This window comes from Myotis nattereri, assembly GCF_964212035.1.
Source record: "Myotis nattereri genome assembly, chromosome: 15".
NCBI lineage: Eukaryota > Metazoa > Chordata > Mammalia > Chiroptera > Vespertilionidae > Myotis > Myotis nattereri.
Window position 1 is genome coordinate 46,304,782 of NC_138090.1, and position 18,935 is coordinate 46,323,716.

An 18,935-nucleotide genomic window follows, 5' to 3' on the forward strand; every position below is an offset into this window, starting at 1 on the left:
AAAGGTGAATTAGGAACCATTTGGGAGGTGATGGCGGCTGAAATTCAAACTGATGCCAAGCTGGGTGCTGGGCTGGAATCTTGCCCCAGCCTGAAAGGCAGGATAATTAAGTTCCATCCCCCAGGGGAGACAAGTCAACAACCAGAGAGAGGCCGGACAGATTTGAACAGAAGATTGGGACTCCAGGCCTTGTGCTGTCCTTACTCCTGCAAAAGAACCGAATCCCCCGGAAGTTTCCTGCAGCAGTACCACTGCCCCCACTTTATTACTTTATTCTTATAGGACATGATTTTGATTTTAGAGGAAAAGAGCGAGAGAAATGGTTGCCTCCCATACATACTAAAATCAGGATCAATCCACCTTCCGGTGTTCAGGACAATGTTCCGACCAGCTGACCATACCGGCCAGGCACCACTGACCCCACTTCACAGATTAGGACATTGTGGCTCTGGCCCGTTCCCTGACAGTAAAGGCGGCTCATGCGGGCCTGACTCCCTGAGCTCGAACGTGTCTCCATTGCTTCCCTGAGTGACGTGTTGTAAAGTCATTACCCGCTAAGCCCCAGCTGTCTCATCTGTAAACTGGGATGGCTCCCGTATCTACTTCAGAGGGTTGTTCCAATTCACCACCCGGTAAGCATTCAACTTTATAGCCCCACGCGTCACCCTGTGCAAGTCAGGTCCTCTCCTGCTGCAGGATCCCTAGCTCTGCAGCCCACAGGATAGGTCAGGCTCTGCAAACTCCTGCACCACCTGGCATTAGGCCCTGAGAACAGAGACAGGGATGCAGGCAGACAGAACTCAGAGATCTCGATGGGGAGAGAGTGAGTGATGTGTGTACATCAGAGGAAAACAGTAAGTAAGGCCCTCCTTTCTCGCTCTACTCCCGTTTGTCAGAGAATTTCCCTCGATGGTAATTAAGTTGTAATGTGAAGGACAGCAGAGCTCAGGGGTGAAGCCACAGGCTCAGGAGCAGGGTGGGTTTGAACCAGCACCACTTCCTGGCTGGGTGTCCCTGGGCAAGTGACACCACTTCTCTGTGCCTCAGCTCCCTCCTCGGGGAATTGGAGGTGATAACAGTGCCAGCTGCTGGAAGTCTGACCAGCAGAGCCAGGGCTGGCAGCCTAACAGCTCAGTGGGTGACAGCATGGTTGCTTTTTCTTTGTCCTTATAAACATTGTTTACATTTTTTTTTTTTTTTAAGAGAGAGGGAGAGATAAACATTGAGAGAGAAAACATGAAACAGTGAGTGGCCAGGGAAAGGTAGACCACTAGAACCAATCACTTGAGGTTACTGGACACTTTAAAAATCTGTACTTACTGATTTTAGAAAGAAGGGAGAGGGAGAGAGGAGGAAAGAGAAACACAGATGTGTTGTTCCACTTCCTTATGCATTCATTGGCTGCTTCTTGTATGTGACCTAATTATACATGGAACCCGCAACCCTGGCGTATCGGGATGACACTCTACCAACTGAGCTACCTGGTCAGGACCTTGAGTACCAACTGCTTTAAACATGTATCTCCTCCCATCAGTGAGGGCGGGTCAGAGCTGTCTCAAGCACTGCTGTGTCCCCAGGATTGCAACACAAAGCTGGACACAGAGAAAGTAAACATTGGGGAATGTTGATCTGCCTGAAGAAACAGAAAAAAAGACCAGAAATTTCAAGCAAGGCTGACTCATTCAGAGGAAGAAAGGAGAGACAGGGTAATGAGAAGCTAGAAAAGATTAAATAGGAAAGAGCAAAAGCTTTCTCTGTCCAACAGATTCACTTCACAGATAGGGAAACTGAGGCATGGAAGGGGCAGAGACAGGGCCACTTCATCTGCTCAGAGAGGTCCTGATCCCAGTGCTTGGCCCCATGCTCAGCTGCCTCCCTCCCCCAAGTCCGTCCCACTCACAAGGCCCTGGGAACAGACAGATGCCACTAGAAAAAAAGAAAAAAAAAACACACCAGGCTTTTATTGTTTTCGTGACAAAGGGCGGGTCTTTGCAGGACAGGGGAGTGAGTTTTGACAGCAGGGAGCAAGCCCCTACTTGCCAGCGATGAGGGGGTTCCGCAGGACGACAATGACCGAATCCCCGCGCAGGAACATCTTGGAGATGTAGCGGTCCTTGTTGACCGGCTTGGACTTCTTCTTGCCCTTGCCACTCTTGGGGACCTCGGTCCACATCTCCTTCACATTCTCCAGCACCATGTTGCAGTGCCTGGTGGGGACAGGGAGGGGAAGGCCCTGGGTGTGAGGGGGCAGCCTTCGGACCGGCCCTCCTCTGTGAGGTGCTGCCTCCCTCCTGCAGCAGCACGGCCAGTCCTCAGGTGCAGGCGGAGGCAAAGGACAGCATCCCCCTGTGCCTCAGTTTCCTCCGCTCTAAAATGGAGACATTCATGGTGCCCACCTCGTGGGGCTGTTGTACAGATTACATCAGCATTCTTGTAAAGTACTTAGAACAGGGCCTGGCACAGAATGAAGGCAAACAAAATGGTCCCTCTTGTGCTTTTTGTTGTTAATCCTCACTCCAGGGTACTTTCCCATGGATTTTTGGAGAGAGTGGAAAGGAGACAGAGAGAGAAACATCGATGTGAAAGAGACACATGGATTCCTTGCCTCCTGCATGTGCCCGGGCCGGGGACTGAGCCTGAAACCAAGGTAGGTGTCCTTGACTGGAATCAAACCTGGGACCCTTCCGTCCAAGGGCCGATGCTCTATCCACTGAGCAAAACTGGCTAGAATCAGAGGCCCCTGGGGCCTGGGTAGGCTCGTGTGAAGACAGTATGCATTACTCCACTCAACAAACACTTGCAATGAACAAAACAGACATCATCCCTGTCCCGATGGGGTGTGCATTCTAGTGAGGAGAGGATGCTAAGCAAGCGAACAGAGCCTGGACCTGTAACATGCTGTCATGTGGTAACTGCTATGAAGGAAAACTAAAGCAAGGTGAAGGGATAAGAGGATATACGGAAATATCTTCAAATGCTAAGAAAAAAAATTAAGATGAATGAGGAACCCTGGCTGGGGTGGCTCAGTTGGTTGAGCACTGTCCTGCGCACCAAAAGGCTGCCAGTTCAATTCCTGGTCAGGTCACATGCCCAGGTTGTGGACTAGATCCCTGGTGGGGGTGCATGTGGGAGGCAACTGACAGGTGTTACGCTATCACATCGATGTTTTTCTTTCTCTCTCTGAAAATCATTAAAAATTAATCTTTAAAAAAAATGTAGGGAGACCTAACCCGTTCGGCTCAGTGGCTAGAGCATCGGCCTGTGGACTGAAGGGTCCCAGGTTTGATTCCGGTGAAGGACACATGACCCAGTTGTGGGCTCGATCCCCAGTGTGAGGCACGCAGGAGGCAGCCGATCCATGATTCTCTCTCTTCATTGATGTTTCTATCACTTTCTCCCTCTCCCTTCTTCTCAGAAATCAATTTAAAAAAAAAAAAAGGAAAGAAAATGTAGAGAAAAAAAGACAAGGAAGCTCTGTGCCTTGCTATGGAGTAACCACCAGATCCTGTTGAGTGGAAAAGGGAGAACAGTATACATGGAAAATTACCTTTTGTAGGAAAAAGGGGGTGAAGTAGGAGAAGCCTACCACCCACTTGCTTGTACAATGCAGAATCCTAGGAAGACCCCTAGAGATTGGTGGTAGTGGAGTGACCCAGGGGACAAGCTGGATGGAAACTTTTTAAAAATATATATATTTTATTGATTTTTTTATGGAGGGGAAGGGAGAGGGATAGAGAGTGAGAAACATCGATGAGAGAGAGAAACATCTATCAGCTGCCTCCTGCACATCCCCTACTGGGGATGTGCCCGCAACCAAGGTACATGCCCTTGACCGGAATCGAACCTGGGACCCTTGAGTCTGCAGGCGACGCTCTATTCACTGAGCCAAATTGGTTAGGGCTGGATGGAAACCTTTCTTTGGACTGTTATTAAGAGGAAAAAGCCAAGGCTTAGTACTGTGTGCTGCCCTAGCTGGTTTGGCTCAGTGGATAGAGCATCCGACTGCGAACTAAAGGGTCCCGGGTTCGATTCCAGTCAAGGGCACATACCTCGGTTGCAGGCTGTATTCCCAAAAATATCCCCGGGTGAGGATTAATAACAAAAAAGCAAAAAACAACACCGTGCTGTGCTACTGGCAGTGATTTAAGAATAAACTAAAAAGTATTCTCCACCATCTTTTTTTTTTTAAATATATTTTTATTGATTTCAGAGGGGAAGGTAGAGGGAGAGAGAGATAGAAATATCAATGATGAGAGAGAATTATTGATTGGCTGCCTCCTGCATGCCCCACACTGGGGATTGAGCCTGCAACCCGGGCATGTGCCCTGATCGGGACTCGGAATTGTGACCTCCTGGTTCATAGGTTGACGTTCAACCACTGAGCCACGCCAGCCAAGCCCCGGTCAGAGCCCATATGGGAGGCAACCAATTGATGTCTTTCTCCTACATGGATGTTTCTCTCTTTCTCCCCAATTCCCCACTCCCTTCCAATTTCTCTCTTAAAAAAAAAAAAAAAAAATCAGTAGAAAAAAATATCCCCGGGAGAGGATTAACAACAAGAAACAATTGATTTTAATGTTATATTACGACAGGTCAATTATACTTCAATAAAGCTGTAACCAACACCACAAAAGATTCCCTGATTCAAATGTGACAGGATTCATACTAGGGTGGGGGGCTGGGAGGGCTGGAGAGGTAGGAGGGTTATATGGACTAGAGGAGGAAACAGGGGAAAAGAAAAAGAGTCAACTTAAAAGAAATAAAATACAAGAGAGAGAGAAAGAGAGAGAAATAAAGTACATGCCTTCAATCACTGCATCACATCCAGGAGGTAAACACCAGTGTTACCTCCCACTTCTACAGCAGAAAACTGAACACAATGGGATGACGTGACTCACCCCAGGTCACACGTTTTGGAAGTGACAGAGCCAGTGTTCCCATCCAGGTCTACCTGCTTCCTGGTGCTCAGCACTTCCTGTTCTTATTCCCGTTTTACTCCAGAGGAAAGTGAGGCTCAGAGGGAGACTTGTTCATGTAACAGCTAGTGGCCAAAATGTTCCAGAAGCAAGCCTCAGCACACTGCCATGAGGAAAGCATTTTACAAACGCTAACTGAAAAGTACGAATTACAGCCCGAGCCGGTTTGGCTCAGTGGCTAGAACGTCGGCCCGCAGACTGAAGGGTCCCGGGTTCAATTCTGGTGAAGGGCATGTTCCCTGTGGCTGAAACATGCAGGCCCTCGATTGCTTGTTCATCTTATTCAGGTCTGTTCATCGCTGTCTCTTCAGATGGGGCCTCTCTGATTACCCATATAATACAGCATCCCCTTCCCCAGTGCTCCATATTCTTACCTGGCTTTACTTTTCTCCGTAGAACTTACCAATTCCCGTCGGCTTTCCTACCTATAACAAGCTCCCTGAGTTTAGAAACCAGGTTTGTTTTAGTCACTGCTGTGTCTCCAGAGCCTAAAACAGTACCTGGAACAGTGCACCCTCTGATTATGCAATACCTACATTGAGGAGCGCCTGTGTGCCAGATACTGTGCTTCTAGTGACTTATTACACGTTACATGTATTAAGCCGTTGAACTCTGCAACCACCATGATTATTGCCACTGTACAGACACGACAGTCACCTGCCAAAGGTCACGTGGCTGCTAAGAGACAGCGTTGGGACATGAACCCTCGAGGACTGGCTCCTAAGTAGATGCCTCTCGGGCAAGAGACAGGCACACCTTGGGTTTTAAGGTGCTTATTCTCCTAGCTCAGTGATGGCGAACTTATGACATGCAAACTCATTTTTTTGGTTGATTTTTCTTTGTTAAATGGCATTTAAATATATAAAATAAATATCAAAAATATAAGTCTTTGTTTTACTATGGTTGCAAATATCAAAAAATTTCTATATGTGACATGGCACCAGAGTTAAGTTAGGGTTTTTCAAAATGCTGACACGCCGAGCTCAAAAGGTTCGCCATCACTGTCCTAGCTTCTGAGGAACCTGGGATACAGGCTCCTCGGGCTGCAGCTGGGGCTGATTCTCCAGGCCGGGACAGAACCCCTCCCAAGACCCCGTCAAAAAGCCGTCACCTGTCGAAAGCCTTCACCCGGCCCAGGAGCTTCTTGTTGTTGCGACAGTTGATGAGCACCTGGGTGTTGTTCTTGACGGACTGCGTGAGCACGGAGAGCGGGCCCGTGTTAAACTCCTCCTCCTCCCGCTTCTGCAGCTCCTCCGGGGTCATCTCACTCTTGGGCTTGTTGAGAAGGCTCCTGAGTGGGCAAGTATGAAACCCACAGGTGAGAGCGCTCGGAGCAGGCGCAGGGGTGGTCACGCTCCCTCGCCTTCCCAACCTTTCCCCCAGCACAACCCACCCTCCGCAGGCCTCGCACGGCATCGCCACCTGGATGCCTAACAGATTTCCAATCTTGCACATCCTAGACCGAGCTCCACAATGCCCAACCACCTCCACTTACTCTAGCCACAGCCTTCCTCATCTCCATCAAGGGTACCACCACCCTCCCAGTTCTTCGAGCAAAAACCGGTGTCAACTTGATTCTCTTCTCTCTCTCACATCCTACATTCAATCTGTCTGCAAAGCCTGCCATCTGCCTCTAAAATATATCCAGAATCCAGCCATCTCTTACCACGTCCTGCCCCTCCATCACCTCTTTCCTAGAGTCTGGCTGGTCTCCCTACACTGCCCGGAAGTGCTCTATGGAGCCAAGACCTAAATCACGTCATCTCGCTCTTCAAAATCCTCTCAGGGCTCCTATCTCAGTGCAAAATCCAACGTTTTTACCAGGCCCTGCATCTACCCATCTCTTTCACTCTGTTGCAGCCACAGTGGCCTCCTGGGTGGTTAAGATATTTGGCAAATTTTCATCCTGGGCCTCTGCTTGGATGCCTCTCCAGGTATCTCTGTGGCTCGTTCTCTCACTTTCTTTACACGTGTCCTTCTGTGCTAGTTAAGTTACTGTCTCTCAAAATTGCCATTAGCGTTGTTTTTACTCTGCTCTCTTGTTTCGTTATTCGTAGCCCCGGTCACCTAACACACCATATACTTTACCTGTTTATTATTATTACATTGACCACTTGCCCCTTCCCGCCCCCATAAGCTGAGCAGAGGACTTTTCTTGGGGGAGGGGACTTCACTGATAGGCCCCAGGTAGGTAAAGCAGTGCCTGATACACGAGCACTTCCGTAATTGCTCCATGGATAAATGACTAAAAATCATTCCTGTGTCTCATTATTAGAAAATGTCACGAATTAGGTCCCCAGCTCAAATTATCCGGATAGTCCCTCATCTCAAGTCGTTATTCCCACAATTCCGCATTTTTCCTCTCGAGGTTCTGTATTCGTAAAATCGCTCCCGCTTAAAATTCATTTCAGGAAGGCTAATTATTTGGAAAAGCCGCCAGCCCGTTATCTGATAGAGCTGTTCCCTCTCCGGAACTCAGGGGCCGTCAAAGCCCCACGCGCGTTCTCAAACTCAACAGAACAGGACCCCCCACTCGACCCCTAAAACCCCCGTCTCCGCGCCCCGCTCTGCCCATCCCCTTCCACCGGTAAGTGGCCAAATTTGTACCCTCCACCCACTCCCGCCGTTTAAGCCTCCCCGGCCTCACATGGTGGCGGTGGTTGCGCTCTCAGAACGCTCCTGTCCTCCGCGTTGCCTCGGCCTCCGAAGAGAAAGCGCGAGAAAGGCGGGACTTCCGCTTCCCGCAGCTCACTTCCGTGCGCGCCTGCGCAAACTCAACCAGCGGTGTGGGTGTGGCCTGTTGGTCCAGCGAGCCCGCCTTGGTTCTATTCAGTTCCTTGGTAGAGGCGTTGGGGTAAAAGCATTGCTTAGTCGTTCAGCGTCACTCAGGACCATACGGGTTAGATGTTCACGACAACGGAGAGAAAAAGAAAGCGGGTCCGATTTAGACCATTTTGTGGTAGAACGGCTCAGGTGGCTCAAGGGAAAGGACGCGCCAGTTCTAAAGGCCCGCCGGCCCTCCTCTCGGGGGCGTGGTTTCTGATAAGCCAATCCGCTCTTCTCTTTCGGGGATAGACCCCGCCCCTTTCTCTTGGGGGAAGGTTCGTTTACGTGTCTATTGATCTTTCCGACTCCACGAAACCAAAGCTTTGCCTACATCCGGGAGGGGCGTGGACTCACGCCCGGGAAGTCGAAGGTTTTCCATAATTAAACGCTTCTCATTGGCTTCCCCTCTCACGCTGAGGCGGAGCCTACCCCTTTCGCGCTCCCTTTACGGTTGTGTAACTCTCTGGGGAATCGTTGCCTAAGCCGCTGGGAGGCTGGGGGGCGTGGCCTCAGAACGAGAGTCCCTATTGGCTTCGCTGCTCGCGGGAGGGTGGGATGGTGCAGGCGCTCTTGTTGCTCATTGGCCCGGTAATTCCATGGGGTGGGACTTGGCTGGGCCTAAATTCGATCCGCGGTCCAGGACCGGTTTCTGGTCAAAGCTACCATGCGTTCCGGGGGTCGCGGGCGGCCCCGGCTACGGCTCGGGGGACGCGGCCTCTTGCAGCCACCCTCCCCGCCCAATCGCCGCCTGCTACCGCGGGCGCAGCAGCTGCCGCTGCTGCTGCTGGCGCTGGCCGTGGCCTCGGCGTTCTACACCATCTGGAGCGGTTGGCACCGCGGGGCTGAGGAGTTGCCGCCCGGCCGGGAGCTGCGGGTGAGGCCCGGCGGGGGCACCACGGGGGCCCCTCATCCCTCTCCTCCCCCTACCTAAGGTTTCGGGTGGACGTGGCTTTATCACGTCCTAAGCTGCAGGTGCCACTGCCGTGGTCTTTAGGACGCATCCCCCTTGTTAATGGAATGAGGCTTCAGGCTTGTTCTGTAATAGTGGCTCCCCTTTAAGAGGAAGGGTCTGGGGTGGTGAAATTGGGATTTCTGGGCTCTAATCCTAAAGTCATCTATTTGGAAGAATCCCTTCCTCTCCCTGGGCCTCGATTTCCCGATCAGGATTTGGGTAGGATGGACAGGATGGGCTGTTCCTGTGACTAGGGTTTATCCTAGACACCTCTGATGCGGGAACCTGCAATTAGGAAAAGGAACCGGGGCTTCTTAGGGGCGACGGCGCCCGGAGTAGGGTTAGAAGTGGGGGGTTGCTCTCACGCTCATCTTTTCCCCATCCCACCCCCCTTACCCAAGGGCCCATTGATCGCGAGCCTCCCCGAAGCCCGAATGCGGAAGGTGGTCGGGCAACTGGACCCCCAGCGTCTCTGGAACGCTTACCTGCGCCCCCTGCTGGTTGTGCGAACGCCGGGCAGCCCGGGCAGTCTCCAAGTCAGAAAGGTAAAGGGTCACTCACACCTGACCCCTCAGGCCGCTAGGGAACGGGAAATGGGCATTCTGCCCAAGACCCCAGAGGGTGGAGCTAAACTTACTCTCTAGAGACTCTAGTAAGTGGCTACCAGGCTGTACTGCCCTCTGTCCCGCCCCCACTAAAAGCCTACTATGTGCTTGGCACAAGTAACAACAGCCTTATGACGTGGGTACCAATGTGACCTTCACTATGCAGACGGGGAAACTGAGGCCCAGAGCAGTTGGGCCTTTTATGCCCAAATCCCACAGCTAGTAAATGGTGTACCTACGGTTTCAATCCGAACAGCTTGGCTCCAGAGCTGGTGCTGTAACGACTCTATATTGCCCCCCAGAAAGCAGCCAGAGTCATTTGAATACTGCCCGCGTTCAAATCCCACTTCAGCCCCTTGGAGTAGTTTCCTAAGCGCCTTGAGCCTCGGTTTCCTCATCTTTGAATTGAGCCACTGATGGTCCCTACCCCACAGAGTTCCTAGAACAGGGCTTGGCACACACTTAGGGCTTTAGAGGAGAGAGCTGTGGTTAGTCTTGGCATCAAGAGGTGGGGCCATTCCATGGCACTTAATAGGTACTTAGCAGACGTGTGAAAGGAATGATTAAAACTGAAGTGGGACTTGTGAGTCAACCCGACTGCTCTGCATGGCTCAGGTCACAAGGCCCTTTTCCCTCTACACTCCCCAGTACCCCCACCCACCTCTCTCTTGCCACTAGTTCCTGGAGGCCACTTTGCGGACCCTGACGGCAGGCTGGCACGTGGAGCTGGACCCCTTTACAGCCTCAACGCCCCTGGGACCACTGGACTTTGCCAATGTGGTGGCCACACTGGACCCAGGGGCTGCCCGTCACCTCACCCTTGCCTGCCATTATGACTCGAAGCTCTTCCCATCTGAGTCAGCCCCATTTGTGGGGGCCACGGATTCAGCTGTGCCTTGTGCCCTGCTACTGGAGCTGGCCCAGGCCCTGGACCAGGAACTGAGTAGAACCAAGGATCAGGTGAGGAGTGGGGGAAGGGGAGGGGGGAGGGCAGGGACAACCTCTCCCTTGGTTGAAGCCACCACCCTCCCTTGCCCGGTCTTGTTTTCCTGTCACCACTACACATACAAAGCCACCGGGATCTTTCCAACTCCTGTCCCTTCTCTGCCCCAAATTCTCCCATGGCCCCTACCTCATTCCATGCATAAGCCAGAGAGTTTTTATAGTGGCCCATGAGATGCGCCCCATCCTACTAGTTACCTCTCTAGTCTCATCTGCTACCCCTCGCCCCTCTCTCATCCTACTCTAGCTACCTACTGCCTTGTGTACCTCAAATCCACAAGGATAACTCCCCGAGGAGCATTTGTACTTGCTAGGATGTGCTTTTCTTTCTCTTTCTTTCTTTCTCTTTCTTTCTTTCTTTCTTTCTTTCTTTCTTTCTTTCTTTCTTTCTCTTTCTTTCAATATATTTTTATTGATTTCAGAGAGGAAGGGAGAGGATAGAGAGATAGAAACATCAAAGATGAGAGAGAATCATTGATTGGCTGCCTCCTGCACATCCTCTACTGGGGATCGAGCCCGCAACCCAGGCATGTGCCCTTGGCCGGAATCGAACCCGGGACCCTCCAGTCCGCAGGCCGATGCTCTATCCACTGAGCCAAACCGGCTAGGGCGAATGTGCTTTTCTCAGTTATCTTCCTAGCTGGCTCCCATCCTTCATTCAGGTGTCCATTCTGATGTTACCTCCTCAACAAGGCCTTCCCATGATTTGTGATGCTTATGTTGATTTGTTTGTCTGTCTCACACTAGAATAAGCTCCATCTAGTCAGGGACTTGTCTGCTTTGTTTCTGGTCTATTCCCTGGGCCCAGAGTATTGCCTGGAATGAAGTAAGATGTCAATTAAAATGAGTGGAAGTAGGAAAAAATAAAAAATAAGATTCGTGGAATGAATGAATGAATGAAAACACTAGTTTCCTCATGCTCCTCCCCTGCTTAGACCCGCCCCCCTTCCCAGTGCCCCAAAGCCCAAGCTCCCTGGCCCTTGCTGACCCCTCAGGCCACTTCTCAAACTTTCCCTGACCCCTTCTCTGGCCCCGGCCTGGTCCATATTGCTTCCTTGCCTCTGACCCGGTTTGCCAGGCCAGCTCCCACTACCCTCAGTACAAACATCCCTTTCCCACAGACCCGACATGCCCCCGGGCCAGCTATGCTCCATGCCCTTCCTGTGTTCTTTCAGGACCCTGTAATTTTTGGGAGCAATTGGTCTCAACTGCATTTCACTGTTTGTATAATTATTCATTTCTGGGTGTGTCTCTTTTACAAAACAGGCTAGAGAAATAATGATGATAATCAGAGCTAACCCTTTAGTTACTGTGTGCCAGTTACTATTCTAGGACCTGGTTCAAATCCTACCCTATAAATAGAACTGTTATTAACCCCATTTCTTTCTTTTTCTTTCTCTCTCTCCTCTCTCTCTCTCTCTCTCTCTCTCCCTCTCTCTCTCTCTCTCTCTCTCTTAACCCCATTTCTATATGAGGATACTGATGCTTTGAGAAGTTAATAACTTACCCATGACTGCTTGGCTAGGAAGCAGCTGAGCCAGGATTTGAACCCAGACGGTCTGGCTCAGAGTCTATGCTCTGTGAGTGAGGAGACCTAGTTTGTCCCATTCAGCTTTGCAGGGGGCAGGAAATGGGGGTGGGTCAAGATCAGGGCTGACACTGAGCACCAGCTCCCACAGGCAGCCCCAGTGACCCTGCAGCTGCTCTTCTTGGACGGCGAAGAGGCGCTGAAGGAGTGGGGACCCAAGGACTCCCTCTATGGCTCCCGGCACCTGGCCCAGCTCATGGAGTCTGCACCCCACAGTCCTGGCCCCACCAGGATCCAGGCTATTGTAAGACCAGGGCCCCACTGGGTTCGGTGAGGGAGGGAGGGGGTAAGGTAAGGTTGGCAGTATCCCACCTGGCCTCTCCAGCCTGGCCTCTCTCCCTAGGAGCTCTTTATGCTTCTTGATCTCCTGGGAGCCCCCCATCCAACCTTCTACAGTCACTTCCCCCGCACAGCCCGCTGGTTCCATCGGCTGAAGAGCATCGGTAAGGGTGACGGTGGAGGCAGGCTCTAGCCTGGAATGCAGGTGGGAGGGTCGGGGTGGGGCAGGCACCTGTCCTCTGAGGGGCCATCCAGCTTTCTCTCTATGGCACTAACACAAAGGGCAAGACACAAACAGATCCCACAGCTGTCGTGATTATAAACAGGGCAGGGGGTCAGGTAGCCCTGGGTTCGAATCTTGGCTCTCCTTACCGGCTGTGTGAACTTGGGCAAGCGGCTTCATCCCTGAGCCTCCATTTCCTGTCTGTAAAGTGGGCATGCTGCTAATGATCATCGGGGAACACGGTACAGCTGCAGGAAGGGGGAACTAACATTCATTCTTACACTGGGGTGACCAGTGCTTTACCTTCAGACCCCCTGCCCTCCTCTGATTTCTGAGCAAAAGCTTTGACCCCTGAGGGGACTGACTTTGGCTCCCTAATCCCCACTACCTCCAGAGAAGCGCCTGCACCGTTTGAACCTGCTCCAGGCTCACCCCCAGGAAGTGATGTACTTCCAGCCCGGGGAGCCCCCTGGCTCTGTGGAAGACGACCACATCCCCTTCCTCCGCAGAGGTACTTGTTGCAAGGGGGCGTGGGGGGCGGACTTCCAAGGGAAGCCACAGATGGGACCTGGCCCTGACCCCTTCCCAGGGTTGGGGACTGCTGGCAAGTTGCTTAACCTATTTGTGCCTTGATTTCCTCATCTTTAAAGTGGGGATAATAGCCCCCACCTCAGTTCCTTTCTCGTTGAAGGGATTGAATGTGCTGATACAAAATGTAAAGGCCTTTCTTGGACAAGTGCCTGGCACATAACAAGCATTTGAGAGATGTGAGCTGGTACTGTTTGTGCCTTAGTAATTGCAGTTTCTTCTAGCTCTTGACTTTCCGTGCCCTGGCAGCCCAGCAGAATCACCCGAGGAGCTTAGGAGAACACCCCATCACATTTTGGGCCCACCGAGCCACCGTCTCGGGCCTCTGTGCTATTTTTGCAAAACTCCCAGGTGATGCGGATGCACAGCTAGCGGGGGAAGACATCTGGTCGAGGGTTTCAGATAGTAGGTTTCAGAACTGGTCTGAGCTCTAGGATCTGCAACTTACCACTGGTTGACCTAAGGCAAATTATGTAGCCTCTCTGAGCCCCCGTTTCTTCTGGGAAAATGAAGAGATTTGCACATAAAAAGCACATCTGTGTGTATATGCCTAATCACAGTGTTGGGAGGATGAGATAAGATTAGGTTCAGTGGGGCCTTGACTTATGAGTGTCCCGACTAACGAGTTTTTCGAGATATGAGCCGTCTCTCGGCCGATTTTTTGCTTTGAGTTGCGAGCTAAAATTCGGGTTACGAGCCAGCTTCAGATACCCCACCGCTAGTTGGTGCAGCGAACATCACAGTGAACGCCACAACATCAGCCCAGCATCACGTGTCTCACTCGTTCACAATTGATTTGACATACGAGTCATTTGAGTTATGAGCTCCGTCACGGAACAAATTAAACCCGTAAGTCAAGGCCCCACTGTATATGAAATGCCTGCTTCCACAGTGCTTGGCCTATAGTAAGTGCTAAAAACTGCTTTTAAAATTTTTACTCAGTAATTTTTCATTCAACAAATATGCATTCCTTACAACACCTTTTTTAAAAAACTATATATTTTTATTAATTTCAGAGAGGAAGGGAGAGGGAGAGATATAAACATCTATGATGAAAGAGAATCACTGATCGGCTGCCTCCTGCACGCCCCACATTGGGAATCGAGCCCATAACCTGGGCATGCACTCTGATGGGGAATTGAATCGTGACCTCCTAGTTCATAGGTCAACGCTCAACCACTGAACCACGCCAGCTGGACTACAACACCTTTTTTATAGATTCATTCAACGAATACTTCCCAAGGCAGGTACTGAGCGAGGTATCAGGGATACAGTGATGCACCAGAATACACCTGCCTCCTGTCTAGTGGTGGGACCGATATTTAACAAATCTGGAAAAATGCAGAGAGAAGTGCTCTGAGGACAGGAACCCAATGCAGAAGAGTGATTAAGAGCACAGACTCTGGCCCAGCCAGCGTGGCTCAGTGGCTGAGCGTTGATCTATGAATCAGGAGGTCATAGTTGGATTCCCGGTCAGGGAACATGCCTGGGTTGTGGGCTCAATCCCGAGTGGGGGGCGTGCAGGAGGCAGCCGATCAATGACTCTCTCATCATTGATGTTTCTATCTCTCCCTCTTTCTCTCTGAAATCAGTAAAAAATATTTTTAAAATGGGGGAGGTGGGGAGCACATGGAGACATATGGCCCGGGTTCAAATTCTGACTGTTGCTTACTAGAGACGGGATCTTAGGCAAGTCACCTGCCTACCTCTGTGCCTCAGTGTCCACATCTGTAAAATGGTAGTTATGGTGTCCACCTTAAAGGGTAATTATAAAGATAAAATGGTGTGTATTTGTGATATATGGCCTTAGACTAGGGCCTGGAATAGAACAAATACTATGTAAGTGCTATTAGTAAAGAAGAGAAAAAGAGCCGAAACCGGCTTGGCTCAGTGGATAGAGCGTTGGCCTGCGGACTGAAGGGTCCCAGGTTCGATTCCGGTCAGGGGCATGTGCCTGGGTTGCGGGCATATCCCCAGTGGGAGATGTGCAGGAGGCAGCTGATCGATGTTTCTCTCTCATTGATGTTTCTAACTCTCTATCTCTCTCCCTTCCTCTCTGTAAAAAATCAATAAAATATAAAAAAAAAAAAAAAAAGAAGAGAAAAAGAGAGGATAGTCAGACATCTGTCCTTTCTCCTGGTCTTTCCATAATACATTAAATTTTGAGTTCCTCTTAATTTTTGTCAGGAAAACAATATACTGGATACATATTTTTAAACTAACATGGACCCTCACACACTTAAAGCGATTGCTCAGAGTTCTTCAATCGCCAGAACAGTTATCTTCTGAGGGGGCGGGGGGGGGGGGGGCCTGGGCCTGAGTCTTCTCTCTGTCCCACAGGGGTCCCGGTGCTCCACCTCATCTCCACGCCCTTCCCCTCTGTCTGGCACACCGCTGACGACGCTGAGGCCAATCTGCACCCCCCTACGGTGCACAACCTGAGCCGCATCCTTGCCGTGTTCCTGGCTGAATACTTGGGGCTCTAGCCTGCCGGGTTGACTCTGAAGGAGAAAGACCCAGCAGGGAATGTGGCAGGGGCACCGGGAGCCAGCGAGCTCAGGCCGGGCCCACCTCGGCTGTGCTGGCTCGTCCTCTTTAATGCCTTTGGCTCTGCTTGTGTTGTTACTGGAAGACCCTCTCTCCTTTGAGTGTCTCAAGCTGCCACTCTTCAAAGACATGGAAGAGACCGTTGTGGGGTGAGAGCCAAAGGAATAAGAGCTCCCTGCTCTGAGGGAGACATTGGGCTGAAGAAGTTCGCAAGGGCAACTGCTATTCTTGGTTTTAATCAGCAAACCGTGGACTGGCATATGGACCGGCAACGCCACCCAACCCAGTGAATTCTCTGTGGCTGTTGTTTTTGTGGCACTTCCTCCTCCAGAGGGTCAGCCTTGCTACTGCACCGTCCAAACCCAGCTCCCACGTGGATGTGCCATGTGGGGCCCACAGAGGATGTGCTCCTAAGCGGGAGCAGGAGATGGAAGCCAATACGTGGGAACTCCAGATTCTGCAGACCCAATAGGCAATAATCCAGTGTTTCTGCAAAACATATTCTGCAGAACTTTAAAGGTGTTGCATGAAAGAAGGGATCAAGGAAGAAGGGTGAGACATTAAATGAGTTCATTGCACAATGTGAATTTTCAACGGGAAGACAATGCATTGTTTTCCCAAGTATTTCACCATGGAACCCCTTTTTGGGGAAGCACCTCACAGAACTAGGTACCTCAGAAGATACTTTGGGAAACACTGCTATGTTTATGGAAGGAATAAGACAGGCCAGAGGTCACTGCAAACTAGTTATACCAAACTGTCCTGTCTCTTAAGTTATGGGTACAGGAGTGCGAGATGGTGGGTATAACTCCAACTCCAGTGATGGCCTGAGGAAGTATTTCCCAACCATACCTAATTTTCAGACTCCACTGGAGTACTTATTAAAAATGCAGGCTCCACCCTGGCTGGTGTGGCTAAATGGTTAGTGTCAGTCTGCATACCAAAGGGTCTTGGGTTCAATTTCTGGTCAAGGGCACATACCAGAAACCTTTCTGTGGACGGGATGCCACCCAACCAAGCCACACAGGCCAGGGCCTACCTTTTTGACTTTGATGGAGACCTGGTAGGTAGCAGGGATATCAGGCCAGTTTGGAGGGTTATTAGATAGTAAAGGTGAGCATTGATTGGCCTGAGTCAATGCGAGGCTGGAGAAGATTCAAGAATTCATGGGTTTAAACTCAGGATATCAAATGAGAGGATAAAGAGAAGGTTCTCGATTCACATTCTGCCACAGTAGCTGACATTTATTGGGGTACCTACTACAGGCCAGGCACCATGAGCACTTTATATATAGCAACTCAGTCTCCCCCCAAACCCTGAGGTAGGTATGATTTTGGTTCTCATTTTGCAAATGAGGGGGTTGGGCCTGAAATTTATGAACCAGTTGTTTACAGATTCTTACACAGGGCCATGCTCCTAACCCCATGTCCTACCTCCCTTCCAAGTCACACGTTTGGGACCAACAGATTGTTAACAAAAAGTAGCTCCTCTTAGCCCTGACCGGTTTGGCTCAGTGGGTAGAGCGTCGGCCTGCGGACTCAAGGGTCCCAGGTTCGATTCCGGTCAAGGGCATGTGCCTTGGTTGCGGGCACATCCCCAGTGGGGAGTGTGCAGGAGGCGGCTGATCGATGTTTCTCTCTCATCGATGTTTCTCTCTATCCCTCTCCCTTCCTCTCTGTAAAAAAAAAAAAAAAAAAAGTAGCCCCTCCTGAGGCTTTTAATTGGGTGCAAGTTAGAGTAGGGTTGGGGGTGAGTGGATGGACCGACTAATAACCTCTTAGAGGTGGAACTGGCGGAAGTCCAGAGTTCAGAAAGGAAAATTGACAGACATCAGCCGGAGGGTCTCAAACCACATGGAGATTCCTGTTTGCTCATTTCTTGTGGGCCACCATGTCCCCTGAGCTTTCCAGCCATGCAGAAGTACATGAGACATCACCTCCATATTGGAGAGGGGAAGCAGTGTTCGGTTACATCCCCAGCCTGTCTCCCTACAAGACACCCTGGTTGAGTGCACCATGCGCCAGGCACTGGGCAAGGGGCCTGATGAATAGTTTCTGCATGAATCCGGGGCAAGGATTGTGAGCTCCATTTTACAGATGAGGTTGCCGCTGCTGCTTTCCCCCGCTCCATTTGTCCCCCAAACTTGGGATCCCCAGCCTCGTGCTCTGAAGGGGCCACTAGGTGTATTTAGTAAGCACAGTTGAGCGCTCTGGATGAGATGTATCACGCCAATCTTTTGAGGAACCATCAGCATTCTCATTTTTCATTTTAAGATACTGAGATTCAGAGAAATCCATTGCCGAAGATCACATAGCTGGACTCATTCACTGCAGTGTGTCTAGGGGTACATTTCTTTTTATTCATCCTGCTTGACTGGTTGGGCTTATTGGTCTTATCAGCCTGGAGTAAAGAACATCTTTAAATATCTTTGCACTATCCTTGCTTCTGATTCTAGAATGCCAATTAAATACTTTTTCCCTCTATCCTCTATAACTTTTTAAAAATATATATATATTGATTTCAAAGAGGAAAGGAGAGGGAGGGAAAGAAACATCAATGATGAGAGAATCACACCCCACACTGGGGATTGAGTCTGCAACCTGGGAATGTGCCCTGACCAGGAATCAAACCATGACTTCCTGGCTCATAGGTGAACACCCAACCACTGAGCCACACCAGCCAGGCTATATAAACTGTTGTCTGCTACTTTGTGGACTTATCTCTGGTGTAATAAATCTCCAGTTGTGTCTAATTTGCTGTTTAGCCACGCTTGAGTTTTTACTTTTGGTTATTACATGTTGGTGGGCTTTTTCCTTTCATATTGGCTAGGCTATTATTTAACTGAGTTCCCTGCAGGTATTTGCAAGCTCTTGTTGTATTCTCATCTATGACGGAGTCTCATCATCTGAAGCCTGTTTTTGCTCTGTTGTTTTGCTGGTTCTTGCTCGTGCTGGTGTATTTCCATGCATATTTGGTTATTTGACTGTATACCACTCATTGTCTGAAAATTATGTGTGGGGGACTCTCAGGGACAGTTCCTTACACCAGAGGATGTGTGTTTGTTTCTGCCAAACATCTCAGCTAGAAGTACTCTTTGGTCAGTGCTCCCCTCAGTGTCCAGAACATCTCTGCAATCTTCTGGGTCACCCTTACCCAGCCTATGGTTCAGTGGGATCTCAGCTGTTAGATTCCTCACCTCGGGCAGGCTTTGGCCTTGACTTCTGCCTGCCCCAATAAGGCTACAAACAGGAAACCCACGCTTGTCCACATCAGCAAATGCCCTCAGAGCAAAAAGTGGCTTCAGGACCCCATGTACCTTTTCTTTAAATTTATGGGCTCAGTGTGTCCT

General features: G+C 50.4%; 2 protein-coding genes across 3 annotated transcripts; one reads left to right on the top strand and one right to left on the bottom strand.

The window, feature by feature from the left end:
* Positions 1-1,936: 1,936 nt before the first annotated feature.
* SNRPD2 (small nuclear ribonucleoprotein D2 polypeptide) lies at positions 1,937-9,526 on the bottom strand. The gene is made up of 3 exons (XM_081106910.1): positions 7,624-9,526; positions 6,088-6,267; positions 1,937-2,207 (listed from the first exon to the last, which is right to left on the bottom strand). Coding segments are annotated over exons 1-3 (357 nt in total). The 5' UTR covers positions 7,626-9,526; the 3' UTR covers positions 1,937-2,032.
* QPCTL (glutaminyl-peptide cyclotransferase like) lies at positions 8,406-17,389 on the top strand. Of its 2 annotated transcripts, none has more exons than XM_081106908.1 (7): positions 8,406-8,676; positions 9,156-9,299; positions 10,038-10,319; positions 12,041-12,193; positions 12,293-12,392; positions 12,846-12,962; positions 15,380-17,389. In XM_081106908.1, the coding sequence occupies exons 1-7, from the start codon at positions 8,467-8,469 to the stop codon at positions 15,523-15,525; spliced, it is 1,152 nt and encodes a 383-aa protein (XP_080963034.1). In that variant the 5' UTR covers positions 8,406-8,466; the 3' UTR covers positions 15,526-17,389. The 2 variants fall into 2 exon arrangements, with proteins under 2 accessions (XP_080963034.1, XP_080963035.1); XM_081106909.1 differs by having other exon boundaries at positions 8,452-8,676; positions 12,032-12,193.
* Positions 17,390-18,935: the final 1,546 nt, after the last annotated feature.

Excerpts from the sequence above, each read along its gene's own strand:
- SNRPD2 (XM_081106910.1), bottom strand. Across the intron at positions 2,208-6,087 it reads CGGGTGAAGGCTTTCGACAG|GCACTGCAACATGGTGCTGG; the intron begins GTGACGGCTTTT and ends TGTCCCCACCAG.
- QPCTL (XM_081106909.1), top strand. The coding sequence starts at position 8,467 with ATGCGTTCCGGGGGTCGCGGGCGGCCCCGGCTACGGCTCGGGGGACGC. Across the intron at positions 9,300-10,037 it reads GCAGTCTCCAAGTCAGAAAG|TTCCTGGAGGCCACTTTGCG; the intron begins GTAAAGGGTCAC and ends TCTTGCCACTAG. Across the intron at positions 12,393-12,845 it reads CCATCGGCTGAAGAGCATCG|AGAAGCGCCTGCACCGTTTG; the intron begins GTAAGGGTGACG and ends CACTACCTCCAG.